We start from the raw sequence: 19,168 nt of genomic DNA on the forward strand, positions 1-19,168 counted from the left end.
GGGCTCTCTACCCTACAAGTCTCTAAGTCTACTCTCTCCTTTCTGGCTTTATTAACGAAAAGGAGATCTGACTCTCTTCTTCTCTTCTTTCCTACTTCTTTCCTCTCTCTCTTTCTGTACAAAACTGAGTTTTTAATTCTCTCAACCCACTTCCATTTTAGTCTCCATGAGCCCACCTTACGCGTTTCTTTCTTTCCATACAATCACAAACTTTTCTTTTTTTGTTTTTTGGCTATTTATTTTTAATTTTTTTGTCTCTAAAAAATAATAAATAAATAAAAATTTCAATCAAATAGAATTTAAATAATTAATTTTTTTTCAAATCAATTATTTAATTTAAACCAATTTAACAATTAAAGTTCATCCGATCTTAAAAGATTTTGAATTCTAATCATTGTAATCTTTTGTTAGCATTAATCTCAAATATACGAATTTAGCAATTTACATATTGTCGTAATCAAAAAGAATTAATCCATCTATCTTGAATTTTTTTCTTCTAATAAAATAACAAGCTTAATATGTGGAGAAAATATTAAATGTATTAATTTTGTCATATTCTTTTATATTGCATATTAGACTATCATGTTATAATTCCTAATTTAGCATCATATGCATTATGTTTTAGCAATAAATTAACTAATACTATTTTATACTACAAAATTCCAATTTTAAATTCTTCGATGGTGAACAAGTAAATCTTTAGGAAAATTGTCAACAACCATGTGCTACATTTTACTGTATAATTTCTTAGAAAATTAACTCCATTGACTGTTTCTTCAACCTATTATTGGAAAGATGTAAATTTTTTATTTTTTTCTACTATTCTTTTTTAATACTTATCTCTTAATACCTAAATCAACTTACACGGATTAAGTGATGTGATAGAACATGACATAAAAAATGATATAATAGTACACGTGTCAGATAATGTTACACAATACATTACAGATAATGATTTGATAAAACTCATCATTAATAAATTATAAATAAATAACATGACAGAACAAGTAACAATCATATTACAAGACTTATAGATGATATTATAAGAGCATGAAACATTTGACTTATCAAATAAATTATCATGGTCCAAATGTCAATGCATGAACAACCAACGCTTGAGACAAGACATAAAATAAAATTAATTTTACGTGTGTATATATATATATCATTTAACTTTGACATATATATAATTTAAAAATATATAGTTTTATATTATAAAATAGTGCAAAAAAGAAAATAAAAAATACCACTTGTCCATACCTAGATAAATAAATAACAAATTACACCTAATATTGGCTTTTTTATATTGTTTTAACATTTGAAAATCCATGAAATCTTCTGCACACTAAAGAAAATAATAATCCTCTACTCTCATTTATCACATAAGTTTCGAACCGTTACATAAATAAATAATTCAGTTTTTCTCTCTTTTGGTCGGATAAATAAATCAACCTGACTGGCGGCATCAAATTTAAAAATCGAACGGTGTGGAAACGGTCTGGTCTTGTGCAACGTCTACCGATAACCGCATGGGATAAAAGCCAGGCGTTTTATTCTCCAACTTGCGGCCGTGCGTGTTAGAAGGACAGAACCGATCGCCACCACGTCAGCAAAAAAGATCAAGATGGGACCTGCCGGCCCCCAAAACGACGATTTACTTGGTGGAAAACGACAAGTGGCCATGATACGTAGTTTGTTGGTGGTCATCGTGTGCACTGCGCTACACAGTACACACCACCATCCGGGGTACATCGTTGACTTATTGGACTCTGTCTGTGGCAAAAGCTGTGCCGTTTGACAGTTTAGATTCTCTTTAACCATATTTTGTACCATTTAGCATTAAAAAGAAATTTTACGGTACGTTTGGTATGGGAATAGCTAAGCCATTCCCTCTATTCCCATTTTATTATCTTCACTCTTATTCGGTTGAAAATGGTATCAAGGAATAGCTATTCTTAAAAAACAACTACTCTTCAAAATCAGACAAAAATCATCTATAACTAAACTCACCCTCTCTTGGTATTAACTATTACATATCTAATGGAATAACTTTCAAAATTATTAAAACTAAATTACCTCTCATATATTAAAAAATGTGTTTTTTTCAAAAAAAAAAAAAGGAAAAGAGAAAGAGAACAAATAATAGAGAGACTAGTTAAGTGAAAAAAAAAAAGGGAAGAGTGATAAGCATAAAGATCTTAGCCGTTGGATGAAAAGAAAAGACGACAATGATTAATTCAAAGATAATTTTGTTATTTATGAAATAAATGTTATTATAATAAAAGATATTTTGTCATTTGATTTTTTTTTATTTTAAGGTTATTTTTATTAACTAAATATGTAATAAGTTATAATAATTATTCATGTATTATTTTTTATTGTATCAAATTATGTAATAACTATTCTATTATATTTTCATTATATTCTATTCATACAAAATAATCATTTTATGTTATTTTTATCTATTCTGTAAAGCAAAACTACTAATAAAATTTTAACATTGAGGCTCCCAAGTTTGTCACCCTATTAAGCCAATTGCATGATGGTATAATTAAGTAGTGTCGAATCATATGTCGTGGACTCACATTTATATTTATCATGTAAATAAATACTCTTATTTATAAATTCAAAGGTTATTTAATTTTTTATTAATGTGAAATCTTTGACATTTTACAATCCAATTGTACAAATTTACTCTTTTATGAATAAAGAAAAAAAATCCATATTAATACAGGTTTAATCGACTTTGATATTACTTGTTATAAACTATAAATTTAAAACATATCTTATCTCGTATTAACGTAAGATCTTGACAGATATATTATCATATTAGAAATTCGTTAAATTAGAAAACTCAAAATTAAAATTCAATTAAAAATATTAAATTTGATTTAAAATATATTAAATTAAATCATAATAAAATAAAATAAATGAGTGAAAATGCTTGAGCTAAATAATAAAATAGTCAAATTTCATTTGTAAAATTTCACTCTCTCTCAGGTGGGATATGGGAAGTGAACTTTGATTTTCCTTTGTTTACTGTTTAGGGTTGGTGAGACCAAAAAGGTTCTTCATCAAATTATGTGATGTTGACACGTAGGGCAGTCCGAGAGGAAAGACAAAAAGAAGGAAAACATAATCGGATAACTAAAGATATAAGAGGACAAAAGGGCAAAAGCAAACCACCCAAAAATGGATTTCATAAAAGGAATAAAAGGAAAATTATAAATATATATATATATATAATTTTACTTGTCTTTTAGAGAAAAAAAAAAGGAGAAAAGAGTATATTTTGTATTTTAGAGTTTATATTTAATATATTATTAATATATAATATCTATACATTATCACTTTATCACAAACGTATCATTTTATAAATATATAACGATAAAAGCTTAAGAGTCCATTAAAATAAATATTTTTAAAATCGTAAGTATTTATTTTTGAGGTTTTTCTACTTTTAATTTTATTTATTAACAAACTGATAATGTTTGATTCACTAGTAGTATATAAAATTTATGCACCAATAATATATTAAATATAAAACTTTATTTTTAAGGTAGGTGATCAAAATAGAATTGTTGAAAAACTCTAATGTTGAAAAACTTTTTGTTGAATTTTGCTTTGTTTTTTTTTTCTATTTCAAACCATGTTATAATGACAAATAATTAAGAAATGTATAGTTTTTTAACATTAATTATTAGAATGTAAATTTTGAAATATGGGTAGCTAGCATAGAAAAGTAAAAGAATTTTAGTTGCCAATGGATAATTTACCCAAGAGGCGATTAGAGTTGATTGTTAGGTGAGGATGAAACAATCCTACTCCCAATGAATTTGGAATATCTTAAGTATTTAAATATAAAAAAAATTAAAAAATTAGATATTCAAAAACCAGATTATATATAAAAGTGGACAATTCTTTCTTCATAAAAAATTATATTTTTGAATCTTGATTTTATCTTAATTTTTTAAGTTGTGGTGTATTGTAAGCTTTCGACCACACATTTGGTGCACTAGTCATAGGCTTTGTGCTCAAAAGGGTTGTGGCTCTTAAACCATTCAAGCATTGTATTACTCCCATTATTTTTTTCTAGACAATAACTTGTTTTTGAGAAAAAACACTATTGCTTAGAAGGTGGTATCAAAGTCATTCTAGGAAGTGAGACAAGTTCGGTTTTAGCCATATCTCATATGGTTCCATTTCGGTGGAAACCCATTTTGGAGTATAATAGCTTTTAAAAGAAGTTGGTGTTTGTTCATCATTGACCCATCATCCATTAGTATATGATATTAATATTGAGCATAATTTTTATCATGTTCTAAGACAAACAATCCAATTACAAATATCTTACAACCATAGTAAATCTCATTTAGATACAAAGAACTATTAAAACTTTTTTAAAAATATTTTCATTCAATAAAATTAGAATTCTTACATATTTACAATTTAAATTAATCTTATGAATATTAATAATAAAATATATTTAAAATAATAATTTAAAAATAGAATGAAGAATCTCTTTGGTTTGGGTCACTAACATTAAGTTGGAAAGAATTTGTTCCATGGCAAAATAGATGAGCATTATAGTCAAAAAGGGGAATAATATCATGAAAGAAAGATAGTTATATTAATATATATCAAAATAGGAAAAGCATATATTGACCAAAAGTCCTTTCATTAGAAAGGAAAGAAGACATTTGGCTGGAATAAATTCATATTTTTATACATGATTAACCAAGTTGGCTTATATTATAACCATCCAATTGATGCACTCTCTTTTATTTGTACTCTGGAATTTTCCACAGTTGCTTGCTCTCCCAACCACTCGTGTACTTTATCTGGGTTGGAAGTCACTTTCAGTATCATGACCCCCTTTTTCTTTGGCAAACTTGGACTTGCCAATGAATTTGGACCGTTCAAACTCGGACTTTCCATGGTTGGGGTAAGAGTTTGTCCATCAATGGTTATTATAAACCAAGTGCTCTGTTCTATTCAAGATTCTCTCTAAAGGCTACCCTACGTGCCTTAGCTTAGCACCCTCATTTTCCAGGGACAATGTAGGAGGAAAATATGAGAGCCTTTGCCAATTAGCATGTGCTGCATTCAACATCCATGGGTTCTTTTCCTTGTGTTTCATTTTTTTGGATAGGGACGGATTTAAAAGTTTTTTTGAATATGTTATAATTAAATTTATTTTGATTTGAAGTTTTTGACTCTATTTCTTACAAAATTATAAAAAAAATTAATAGATTTATTAATATCATTAATTACATAAAATTCTAATATAAATAATATAATTAATAGGAATTTTTGGTATTTCAGTGATGTCATCTAATACCGCTCCACTCTACATTGATCTGCCTCTGTTTTTGAACAAAGATAAAGTATTGTACAATACAATGTTATAAATAATGAGAATATCTATTCTATATAGTCTTATGTTTTTAATTAGCCCAAGAAGCTAAAACCCAAAAAAATTTAATATTAAAATCGAATAGAATTTAATAATTTAAATGGTAAGGTAATTTAATTAAATGGATTTAATAGAATTTAATTTAATAAAAATAAAATAGAATAATAATAGAATTTAATAGAATTAAAAGTGAAGCAAACACAATATTATAAATTAAAGGAAGGAAAAGAAGTCAAATGTTAACAATTGCAATTGTTGACACCTTAAAACTAGGGATGAGAAAAAGGCCAAGAAAGCAAAACTGACGGCCTAAGCAGAGGAGACACAAGGCAAGGGTAATGCTCCCAAAGGTGCTGCGCCAGAAAAGCCCTGAATGTTTTACTTCATTTTCAAGAGATAAATATATAGTAAAAGGTATTTTGATTTTATTATCTATCATTAGACTATTTTTATCTTTTAATAAAATAAATTCTTTAATTTTAATAAAAAATATTTTTATCATTTACTACTTAATATTTAATTATTTTAAAAACTATTCATGCCCATTAATCATTAAAATAAATAATAATAAAAATAATTTTTATTTTATTTTATTTTTATAAACGAAACTATATAATGATTATTTCTCTCTAATTCTATTCTTATCGAGTAGTTGTTCTATTTCTTCTCTATTTCATTTTGTAAACTAAATATACTCGAAGTTTTTATCTCACTTTTTACGAAATTGAAAAAAATGTAATGTATTCAATAAGATCATTAATTACATAAAACTCTAACATAAACAATATAATTAATAAGAATTTTTAATACTTCAGTGGTATCATCTAACAGCATTTTATTTTATGTTGATCAGTCTCTATTTTTGAATAAATATAAAATATTGTACAATATAATATTATAAATAATGAGAATATCTATTCTGTATAGTCTTATGTTCTTAATTACCCTAAGAAGCTAAAACAAAAAAATTAAAAGTGAAGCAAACACATTATTATAAATTAAAGCAAAGAAATCCAACTTTAAGGGTTGTAGTTGTTGATACTTTGAAACCAACCAACTCTGGCTCCATCCACTTATAATTTTTTAATATGCCTATCCTCGTCTTCATCAACATGTATCGTATCCATACATGATCTAAAGATTTTATATTTTCAAATAATGATTAAGGACGTAATAAAAAATAATTGAAAAGAGTCAAGTTCGAAATTAAAAATTTATTATATATAAAAAAATATTTATATTACATAATATTAACATATCACATTAAATGATAATATGATATATTGATTTGTTATGATAATGAGACATGTTAATATTATATCAACGCCACTTGAGTGTAAAAAAAAATAACATTTTGATTAATAGTAATTAATTAAATATTAATTTTAAAAACTTATTTATTATAAAATAAAAATAGCCCTGCAGCCCCTAACTTCACAAAAAGAGCAGTCAAGACTAAGCGTGGTGATCAATGTGCACAATGACAATGTTGTACGGCCTTAGAAGTCAATGCTAAGTACAATGGGTTATTAGCCTTTCGACTGGGTGTTATTGTACTTTATGATAACGTACCATCCATGATTTGAGTTAAAATAATAATGAAGCGAAGTTGAACGAGTATAATAATTGAACTTGTAAGAGACTTGATGCATGTTGACTTAAATCCACTGATGCAATTTTTCTCTTGAACTGTGTTTTAGATGGGTGCAAGAAGCAGAGTCTCCCTAACACCCCAAAGCTCAGCCTTGGTAAGTCTTTTATTAATGAAAAAACTTGTCGCGCATTGACCATCATCATCCCAAATTAAGCCACCGGCAGCTCAGCCATGCAGCCAACTCTAATAACACAGATCAAGTCCCTGTATTCATCAATTATTCTGTTGAATGATACAAAACGAGCCCTTCATTCCAACCATAAAGAGCTTACAGATTGGCATTAAGACATTAGAAACCATGCCAAAAGGATTACGATTAAAAGCTTCTACATCAGTGATTGTCACTCATTTACTCATTTCCTTAGACGGTGAAGGTATCAACAAAATAGACGGCTAAAATTTCCATCCGCTTCATTCCATAATTTCTACGTGCAATATCTACCGGAAAAAACGAAAGAGGCACAACAATAACCACCTACTATCTGGCCGAATATGCCACTGTGCTTTCATACTATATTAACAGCACATAAAATCTCACATGCTTATAACTTCAAGGGTTTCAACCCAAGCGATGCTCGGATCCTGTTGGCCTCAGCAATCTCTGGATCTGGATGGTCAGTTCCATCATCCTTCTTTTCCTTCTTTTCCCTCTTTTCCTTCTTTTCCTTCTTTGTTTCTTCCCGAGTACTACCATCCTCTGGTTCATGCCTTCTAGGACTAGTGCTGCCACGAGCATGTCTCTTGCGGTCCCTGCTCCTACTTCGGCTCCTTCGTCTGCTACGATCCTTGTCTCGCCTGTCACGCTCCCTACCTTCCCTCTCTCTATCTCGCTCCCTCTCACGTCCATATTCCTTCTCGTCTCTCGGGCGATAACGGTCCCTATCCCTGTCTCTGTCTCTGTCCCTCTCCCTATCCCTATCTCTATCTCGGCCACGTCCTCGATCTCGATCATAGTCTCTATCCTTGTCATAATCCCGATCCCTGTGAAAAGGAAAAGAAACAAAGATGAACTTCCTAACCCTGAAAATCAGTCTATAATTTCATATTGAATAATCAATGTTTAGAAAAATAAATACATCACAATAAAGGTGTTCCAATCAGAATTTGCTGCAAACACTGAGCTGAACCTTGCCATGTTAGTTACACAAAGATACTTCCTGAAGGTGTAAAACTTGAAATATTAGTTACATGATAACCCTCAAAACACATGTTCGTTGCATTTGGTTACAATCTCTCATGCTAGCTTTTGGAAAGCAAGAGAACAATTTCTTAATTTTAAGAACACGTTTCACACAATAACTAAAAACATCACCTTGGAGCAACCAATATTCAAAGTAGTTTAACAAAATCAATAAGAGGACACAATAAAATTGTAATCACCACGCTAAAAACTGGACCTGATGCTAAATTGTCTGATCCATCATACTTCTCACTGCACACTGTCAGTGCAGAGAAACCTGGCAGGATCACAAGATGTTTCTATAGGAAGCTGTTTTAGGCCATCCATGGCTTTAAATGCCACGAGGGAAACATGACATTGGAACACTTTTGCCTTCATAAATAGGAGTATGTCAAACAACAGCTTCCACTGATCTATAATATCTATGATATATAAAAAACATACCAACGAGAGCAAAACTTCCGTTGGATGAAAACGGGCCACTTTTAATTATTTCTCTAAGTTACTATTTTCATTAATTCTTGTTGACTAAATTCTCAATAATAACACTATTAATCAAGGTTCAGTTTGGTAATCAACAAATAACTTGTTGAAGAAAAATCTTATATGTGTAAAATACTTTACTGGAAAATCTATTATTTTCTTTTGTTTGGATAAACTCCCAAAAATATTTTCTGTTGTCTGGACAATTCTATAGAAGATATTTTCTATCATATCTCATCTTCAAAAAATTTTCCATCTTCAATAATTTTCTATCATAACACCACAAAAACATTAACATTCATTAACTATGCAAGACATCCAAACATTTTTTTAATATTAAAAATATTATATATGAATAATATTTAATCTTATTTATTTATTTATTTCTCATCATATTTTTATATTAGTTAGTTTGTTAAGAAAATAAATCATAAATTGAAAATTAAAAGAAAGAAGAGATTTTCATGTGTGAAAAATTTATTTTGTATTTTACATAAGATTGTTTCTTAAATTAATCTCAATTATTTTGTATTATATTAAGAATTGCAATATCTTAATATCTTATAGTAATAAGATTCCTATAAAATAATAAAATAAAAATATTGTTGGAAAAAGAATAATAAATAAAGACATAAAACGAATAATGATGTTTTTATTACTTTATTGATTTATGAGATCGATCCCATTAGGAAAGGGGGGCAACACTTTCCACGTGAGATCAATTCCAAAATTTAAGAGATCGATCCTAGAGAGAAGAAAAGGTAAATGAAAATTGTCTTACACGCTTCTTCAACATGTATAACATTGTAGATGAGTCAATGCAATTATTTCCGTTGAATTGTAAAATATTTTACATTTGTAAAAATTCTCTCTTCTAAATGAAGGAAATGATTAAAATTTTTTCTGAAAAAACTTTCAACCTTGCCAAATGGATCCTTAGAGTAATAAATTTATGTGATGTATAGATAAGAAAATATTTTCATTAAGGCTTCATTTGGTAAACTTGAAAATTTTTTTCAAAAATTTGTTTTCAAGCTTTTTTCCTGTTTAAAAGGGAAAAAAAATTTACGAATATAAAATATTTTACAAGTAGACAGAAAAAATTACGTTAACCAATATAAAATATCTTTTGCCTGAGAAGGGCGTAAAACATTTTTCATCTGCCTTCTCCTCTCTTTGGGATCAATCCCATAAACCTTAGAAAATATTATCGTCCCCTTCTTGTGGAATCAATCCCGGAAAGCAATAAAACAATAAAACATCATTATTTTCTTTTCTTTTTCATCTTTTTATTTATTATTCTTTTTCTCAACAAAGAATCATTTATTATTTTAATTCAATTATTTCATAAGGATGATATCACTATAATTTTTTTTATTATGATACTACAATCTTTAAAATAATACAAAATAATTGAAGTCAATTAAAAAAACATTTTATATAAAAAATCTCTCATTTTTTTTTAATTTTCAATTTATAATTTTTTTTACTTAACAAACTAACTAGTAAAACAATATGATAAGAAATAAATAAATAAATAAAAAGGGTTAATAAGGTACTACAATCTTTAAGATGTTGCTTTGTGAGATTGATCCCACAACGAAGGAAGGGCAATATTTTTCAAAGTGGGATCCATCCCATGGTTTATGAGATCAATCCAAGAGAGGGAAAAGCAAACAGAAAATGTATTATGTCCTTCTTGAGCGTAAGACATTTTACGCGAGCCAACGTAATTATTTTCATTGATTCGTAAAATGTTTTACATTAGCAAAAATTCTCTTCCAAACAAGGGAACTGAGTAAAAAACTTTTTTGAAAAAACCTTTCAGCCTTACCAAATAGAACCTAATAGTAAAAAAAGGTTATTTGATGTATAGATAAAAATCTAATTTCATTAAGGCTCCATTTTGGTAACACTGAAAAGTTTTTCTGAAAAAGTTTTTTAAGCTTTTTTCTTGTTTGGAAAGGAAAAACTTTTATAAATGTAGAATATTTTACAAGTCAACGGAAAAAATTATGTTGATCAACGTAACATGTCTAATGCACAAGAAAGACGTAAAACATTTTTCATTTGCTTTTTCCTCTTTTTAGGATTGTCCCATAAACCTTAGAAATATTGCCCTCCCCTTCTTGCGGAATCGATCCCACAAAAAAATAAAGCATCATTATTTTCCCCTTTTTTTCATCTCTTTATTTATTATTCTTTTCCTAAACAAAATATGATCCATTATTTTTAATCAATTATTTCATAGGAATCAACAAAGTTAACTGGGCCAAGCCAAACACAAGCTTATATAGAGATAAAAAACAACCTTTCAAGTTGGAACTAAAAATTGAAAGACTTCAAGGCTTTAAAGTTTAGGGGTGTAAGTGAAACAGTACATTTGTCTAACAGCTCACAAAGAATCCAAGCACTAGGATTGAAAGCTGTTGTAAGTATAAATAGTCATTTAGACATATTAGACAACCTTATATTAGCATATTTTGCTATTAAAGGTTGTATATTAGAATGCTTTTCTATTAAAGATTCTATAACCTTAAACCCTAGTTATTTTTTTCCTACTTCGATTTTACATCAATTTAAGCCACTGTACTAGTTTGCTTTCATTGTTTTGATTTTCATTTTATTATTTCTATGTCTACACCACACCACCCAATCTAGCTTAAGGGGCCAAATTTGGCACCTTGTATCGCTCGTCTAGTGCCTTGAGGGGTAGTCTGACATCCAAACTCCCATCTCTCCTCACTCTCTCCTCATTTTCTCTTCTAAAAAATCCCTCCTCTCCTTGAAAATTTTCAAAAACAAAACACTTAGTTGTCAAAAACACTCCCTAAACCCATTTGAAATACTAAAAGTACCCCAGAAATAAACTCACAAACTCAAAATTGTCCAAAATTTGAAACTACATTCCATGTCCTAAACAAAATTAGGGATTTTTCCAACTAGGCCTTTTTCATACATGCCAATTGACACATCAGCTTATACGTGTCGAAAACTGGCATTCAGTGAAAAGATTAATGGAGAAACTAATAGAAGGACCATTTCGCTAGAACATTAGAAGTACAAGGTCCAACAAGTGATTTTTTAAGCTATAGGGATCAAAATGTTATGTGATCCAAACTTTAAGGATCATGGATGTAATTTACTTTTTGTTTTAATTTCAAACATAAAACTACATCATAAAAGAAATGATAGAGCTCCAAAAAGGTTTTCAAGCCCTTCCATTTTGATACCCTAACCCAGAGGGATCCTCATGAATAGTGCAAGAAGTTGATAAATGGAGGACAAACAAAAAAAAATTGGTGAAATATACCTGTATCTAAGACTGCCATGTCTTCTATCTCTTTCTCTCTCCCTTGCAGGACTTCGAGCTCGATAGTAGTCCTATCAAAAAACAAGAATTCTATCAATAAACAAAAAATCACAGCAACATTAAATAAAACAGTAGTCCATCTATAAGGAAAAAAATACTACAAACCTTTTCATGAGTAGGCTCATCTTCTAAACCATCTTGCTCATTCTCCTCTTTCTCTTCCTCTTCCTCAAAATCATCTTCCAACACACTTTTTCTTGGATCCAAAGCACCAAGTGATTCAAGAGTCCATCTGTCAAATCACAAGCAGGTGGATACTCTCTTTTTACTTCTAGAAGCAAAAAAGAAATAACAAGTTTGGAGACAAAAGTAAAATACTTTTGAAAAAATAATAATTAAAAATCAAAATGCATGAATTCAGTTTATGTGGAACAATTATGTTTGAATGTATGTTAGATTTCAAGCATTAGCTCATTTTAATCAAAAACGGTTATGCAACGTTTGAGGAAGCAAAAGCAAATATTAGAAAACAAGTAGCAAAAGCAAAAATTAAAGGAAGCATCTTCAAAGCAAGTTACATATTCGATAGGACAAATACAATTAAATTTAGCTAATTCAAATTTATAACATCAAGCAAATTACCAGAAAAATTTATATATAACTACCAGAAAAAACCTTACCTTTTCTTAATACGTGGCAGAGCAATATCGCAAGAATAATCTCTAGTCAGAAGTTCATCAATAACCTCATCCACATGTGTCAAGCTAAAATCTGATTCATCCATGATAGACACTTAATGGCACCAATAAAAATAAATCTATCCATACATTAACCCCCAAAAAGAAAACCAAAAAAAGACAAAAAACTTACTTCCATCAGGCGATTTCTGCCTTAATTTTCGATAATCGTTGTATAAAGGCTCTAAATAACGATAAACATCGGTATCAGTCCCCGTAAGACGCAGATAAAAAGCTCCCAAAATCCTCACATATCTGTAATTCGTTTACCAAGAGAATTAAATCGAATTATTTTGTTTTAGTTTATTTTAGGTGAAAATGAAAGAAAAAGAAAAGAAAAAAGACAAAGAGAAGGCAATTTTCTTACTTGTAGTCATCGTTTTTAATGAATTCGACGACAATGTCTTTCTCGGGTTGAATTTGGAGCATTTTCATGACGAGGCACATGAAAGGAGTGGGTTTTCGATTGCCGCCGTAAGTGCCCCCGATATGGTCGAGCTCCATGGCCTTGTCGACCAGCGTCTCCGCCGTCAACCCGAAACACTGCTCCTTCCAGTAGGTGTTCTGGTATATCTTGGAGCGAACTATCTTCTCCACCAGGTTCTGTGGGTTCGTTCCCCTTATGCTCGTGGCAGCAGGGTCTGTTCGGTTCGCCATTGCCGCTTCGGATTAAGCAGATCCTTTGCTTGATTTGATCGATTAAACACAAAGGAGGAGAGGAAGACAGAAAAAGTGAGAAACCCTAAACCTTCCAAATCATTCAAATTATGACATTTGCCCCCGGCCCAACGCGCGACTGAAATTTAGAATAAATATAAAGATATAAACAAAATATCGCTCCTTCGCATAAATGAAAATTATTCCAAAATAAGGTTTTATAGTGACACGTGTTCTGCTGATTTGGTGTGTCTTGTACTTTGCATTGGGCCGGACAGTCATGTGCCCATTTTCATAACATCCAACTTATATATATTTTTTCAATTATGCTTTTAAGATTTACCAGCCTTCACAACTTTAAAATTTTTAACAAATGCTTGTTTTCACGTTTTATAATTTTAAAATTTTTGAAAAATAATCATCCTACGATGCTTACAACTTAAAATTATTTTAAAAATTTTCTTCTTATGAGAATTCTTGTCTTTAAAAAAATATTAAAAAAATACTCTTAAAATTTTAAAAATAACTAAATGCTCAATTTGAAGTCAAAACTTTTAAGTTTTTGACAATTTAGAATCAAACATTTCAATTGTAATAATCAAAAGTCAAACATTTTAATTTCTTACCATTAAAGGCTAAGGCGATAGGTGTTTAACATGTGTAGAACACGCGTATGACATGGATACTGGCTTAGATTTTTACTTTTGACGTAACAGGTGAATTGGATTTTTGGTAAACAACGTTGTTTTGTCTAGGCAAAAATAATTTTGTTTTTCCCTATTTGTTTACCCCCATCGTTTAAAATTTCTCACTATTTCGTTTTCCCATCATTTTAGTTTTCTCATTATCGACCCAAATTATCGACACTTTGCCTCATTTCCTCTCTAATCCACCTTTTTCCAATCATTTTCCTTCTCTATCGTCCTACAGTCTAGTTGGGTATTTGTCACCGTCAGCTTATCAAGCAGTGCTTGTTTGTGGGTTCCCGTTTCCATTTGCTAAACAACTTTTTCATCATAACAACTACATTTTTCAACATAATGTGTAATAACTAAAATTTTAAAATAACGTGTAACAACTACATTTTTCTATATATTGTGTAACAACTAAATTTTTAACTTGGCATGTAATAACTATATTTTTCAATATAGTGGAAAATGACTAAATTTTTAACATGACATGTAACAATTATATTTTTCAACATAACATGCAACAATTAAATTTTTAGCATGACATACAACAATTACACTTTCAACCTGGTTTGTAACAAATATTTCCAACATAACATGTAACAATCAAATTTTAAAACATGGAGTGTAACACTACATTTTTCAACATGACATTAATAGTATTCTTTTTCACAAAAAGTAACAATAATATTTCTTAGCATGCTGCGTAATAAATATTTAGAAAATGACATGAAATAACATCATTTTTTTGTTGTGCTATGGAACAACTTTTTCGACCATGGCGTTTAACAACACATTTTATAAGTCTGACCTCTCACATATTTGCATATTTTGAGAAGAAGTTCACAAACATCCAAAAATCATAAAAATCATTAATAAGTTAATATCTAATGAAAATAGCTAATACTTTATATGCAAACATCCACTCGATTGATAGGTTTAACTGTAAAGCGATGTACTTCATTAAATTCTTGGCTCAATTGAGAAGTAGCCTAAGGCCTGCGAGGTATGGAAACGTTGACACCCTAATCGTGTCACTTATGGAAACAACGTTGAAACATGTCTCTATTGAATTTGATAAGAATGAAGATTGACATTTGTCTTGCACGCTTCAGACACGAGCTAACACATTCCACAATGTTTGATATCATGAGTTGGTATTGCCTTATCAATGATCATGCACGTACTAATCTTTGAGGAAAGAAGAGCTAGTTCAGAAAGGAGATGAAGCAAAATAGGTGACATTGAGGGAAAATTAAGCATAAGATTTAGATCAAAATGATGCCGTTTGTATAACATGCCAAGTCAACTGCCATATCATTAGCTCAAGCGATTTTTTATTACATGTGATATGCGCTTCATCCATTAGTTAACTTAACCCTATATTGTAAAAAATAAAAATGTTTGGTCCTTAACTGTTACAATTGAAATGTTTGGCTTTTAATTGAAAAAATACCAATGCTTTTAAAAATGTTTGGCCAAACATTTAGTTCCAATTTGAACATTTAACCTTTAAAAATAGTTGCTTAAAAATTTTGAAAATAGTTACCTAAATGCTTTTAAAAATTAGTTAATTCAAATTAGTACTTAGAAAGTTTGAAATGATTACTCGATTTTGAAAATCTTTACATAGAGGTTTAAAAATACTTACCTGAAGGCTTTAGAAAGGGTTACTTGGAGATTTTAAAACAATTACCTAAAAGTTTTTAAATTGTTGTTAGGAAGTTGTGAAAATTGTTATCTAAAGACTTATAATGGTAATTTGGATGATTTAAAAATTGGTTACAGCATGGTTTTAAACATATTATTACTGGAGGTTTAAAAAATTGAAATAGAAAATTTTAAAGATTATACTCAAAAGATTTGAAAATTTTAAAAATATTATCTAAAAGTTTTAAAAATACATGAAAATTTTGAAGGTGTAATTGATCTAGTTGGCATAAGCAGTTGATGGGTATGATGGCATTAGTGATGGAAGGGAGTATGAATGGAAAGCAATCCACCATTTGCTGTTGATACAATGTTTTCTAATAGAAGCAAATTAGAGTTCTTTTTATAAATGGGCCTTATGCATATGGTGTTTTTGAAAATAGATCTCTTGATAGTTTTAACTGGTTTTAGCCAGGACAATTAAAATTAAGATAAAATTGCCCTTAATGAAACTGACCCATTTATTTGGCTCCATGCCTTAACTTGAAACCTATTAACGGGTCAAGTATGTTTACAAGATGTGTAACTCCTTAGTTCTTATTGCCAAATCGTACATCTCCATACAAAGAATTTTGTAGAAAGCATTCCTTGTCAGTTCAACTTTCAAGCATTTTTCACAATGGTAGAAGCATTTTGGAGTGGTTATATTTGCATAAAGGTAGTTCACGAATTGAGCAGTGAGAGGTTACATTATGCAGAGAAAGGTATAATATATTATTATTTTATTTTGAACCATGTGGAGAAATGATTTTAGGAATATTGCTATTCTTCATGTTTTTCATTTATGGTTTTTGAGCATAAACGTATGCAGATTGCTTATTCATATTGATATTCTTGTTGTTTGAAATTGTTGAATATAAACATGAAGTTGGTATTATTGGTGTTTTTGGTCGAAAGGTGACAGGGCATGTGTGACTGGTTGATATGTATGCATTATCACCCTTTGATAGGAATTGGGTTTAGGGTTTAGGTATTGCGTGACTGAGGGCTTGCGTACATGTTTGGCACCTTATGTATGACTGGATTTTGGCATGGTGTCACTTAGGGTGTGCGTGATTACATTAGACACTACGTTTAGGGTTTAACATTGCGTGATTGGTTCGTATGTCATTGCGTGAGTGGTTGATAAGTCATTGCATGAATGATTGATAGGTTATTGCATGAATATGGTTTAGGCATGGCATCACTTAGTGTGTGCATAGTTGGTTTAGTTGTTATTAGCATTACGTGACTTATTGATAGATTATTATGTGATGTAATGTTAGTAATTGCTTGACTTATTGATAAGGCATTGCATGACTATTTTTTGAATGAAATAGTGCGAGTGTTATAACTGCATGAAATATATCTGTTTGACATTGCATGACTGACATTGTGTTCATTTTATATTTTTTTGGGTCAATTGTAATACTTTAATATGTATATGTTGGTTTACTTAATAATCTACGCTTGACACATGCATTAATTATTTTGTTTCAAAGTTGTCTAAAAACAATTAAAATTATCATGAGGATCATTTTTGGAGTGAGCTTATAAGGAGCTTAATTTCTCAAAAAGTCCTCTTGTTTTTTTAATCCGCAATGATCGTATTAACTAAAATAGAAATGTTATCTATTTTATGTTACAAATGGCTAGCACAGAAACAGAGTAGGGTAATGTGGAATCTTTGTTTTACATGCTGAGGCACTGGTGGGGGTTTAACTTTGGCATTAACATCTATTGTAAGTGGTTGCATCTACATGTGATACATGAGATGCTATACAAAGTAAATAAGTTGAAAGCCTTTAAGAGAACATGCTTTGGGCATATGATGAACGTTAAATCAGAGAAGAGTTTATTCTGCGCCAGTCTCATGCACAACCTAACACTACGCAGAATCAATGAACCTGGTGCCATATAGGGTGAGTTATGGTTTACCATAGGCAAAATGAAGGCTTAGTTCTCGAAGAAGGAGTTCTACCTGGTGACAGGATTAAAGTTTGGTACCCTACCAGCCCTTATTATCAATCTTTATGAGGCCATCCCTAAAGGAATTCACCAGCAATATTAGGATCGAGGAGCGAGGTGAAGATACAACAAGTTTTAGAAACATTCAAGGGAGGGTAGTTTCAACAAAAGGGAAGCATGACCAAGATGACCCTTGTTTGATTACGAGCAATGTTTTATTTGGTTAAGACTATAGATGATCAATGATTCCATGGTTGTTGTCAGTGGTCGAGAACATCGATGACTGAAATGGTTTCCCATATGGCACATGTGTTTCGAGTCTGATTGTCGATTACTTGATAAGGGGTTTCGAACCTTCAGTGGTAGGAATAGTAGTGAAGAAACATTACCACCTCTTAGATTTATATGGGTGTTTCAAGTAGTGTGCCATACTTTAATATTTATCATTATTCCTTTCACATAAGATTTTATGAGGTGAGTAAAATGTTTCACAATTGATGTGTAGTTTTGGGCATTAGAAGCAATTCCTGATATTCGAATCTTGTTTGGAAGGTAATGCCAGTTTGGACAAGTTTGTCCAAGAATGCTGAAATGACAGTGTAACGAGAGGCCAATAGGCTTCCACATCAATATTACAGGTTTGGAGAGAAACGGCAAGGTAAGTAAAGAAATTATATTTTTTATTTTATTTAAGTTTATTTTTTTGTCATAAGGTAGCTAGGGTTAAACCTAATGGCAATGTATGTTTTGGTATAGTTGCATGTAGTCAGGACCTTAAAGCCCACTGCTTAAAAGATGTTGATTACATATTGGGCTAGCATTGAAGTCAATATATCCGAGAGGTAGTAATATATTCTATTATGGGAGTTGGAGGGTTAATCAAAATTCAATCCCTAGAAAAAGAGGAAGGTAATGGACCGCAAACAGAAAAGTATGGTAAGATAAGATGTTAAGTGGAGTTGCACCACGGACGAAGATGTCTATTCCTTGTTCGCTACTGCTAAAGCCCTCGGTGCTGCGAGGCTCTTGATTCTCCTCTTGCTGCTCTTTATGCTGCTTTTTTTACTGCTCTTCCTTATGCTACTCTCGATGCTACTTCTCTTGATGTTCTTCATGCTACTACTCTTGTTGCTATTACTATGACTCCTCACACTGCTCCTCTTTCTGCTTTTGCTATTGCCCCTCATGCTTAAGCGTATAACCCGCTGTTGTGTCCTTAAATGACAATAAGCTTTAAGCAAGAGATGCAACAGATGCAGACATAGTGGAAAAAAGACTTACAGTCAATGAGGATGAAAATACAGATGGACATGAAACTGCAGATGCAGTTATTGAGGATGGAGGTTGAGCAAGACATGTAGATTCATATGCAAGCAATGCAA

At 30.5% G+C, this 19,168-nt stretch overlaps 1 protein-coding gene across 1 annotated transcript; it reads right to left on the reverse strand.

Moving 5' to 3' along the window:
* Nucleotides 1–7,254: 7,254 nt before the first annotated feature.
* LOC110427237 (PRP38 family protein) lies at nucleotides 7,255–13,590 on the reverse strand. The gene is made up of 6 exons (XM_021442714.2): nucleotides 13,151–13,590; nucleotides 12,917–13,038; nucleotides 12,727–12,817; nucleotides 12,212–12,338; nucleotides 12,047–12,117; nucleotides 7,255–8,051 (listed from the first exon to the last, which is right to left on the reverse strand). Exons 1-6 carry the CDS (start codon nucleotides 13,438–13,440, stop codon nucleotides 7,613–7,615), a joined length of 1,140 nt encoding a protein of 379 aa, XP_021298389.1. The 5' UTR covers nucleotides 13,441–13,590; the 3' UTR covers nucleotides 7,255–7,612.
* Nucleotides 13,591–19,168: the final 5,578 nt, after the last annotated feature.

Source organism: Theobroma umbraticum, unplaced genomic scaffold (genome assembly GCF_002168275.2).
Source record: "Theobroma umbraticum cultivar Fairchild unplaced genomic scaffold, ASM216827v3 scaffold_228.0, whole genome shotgun sequence".
Taxonomy (NCBI): domain Eukaryota; kingdom Viridiplantae; phylum Streptophyta; class Magnoliopsida; order Malvales; family Malvaceae; genus Theobroma; species Theobroma umbraticum.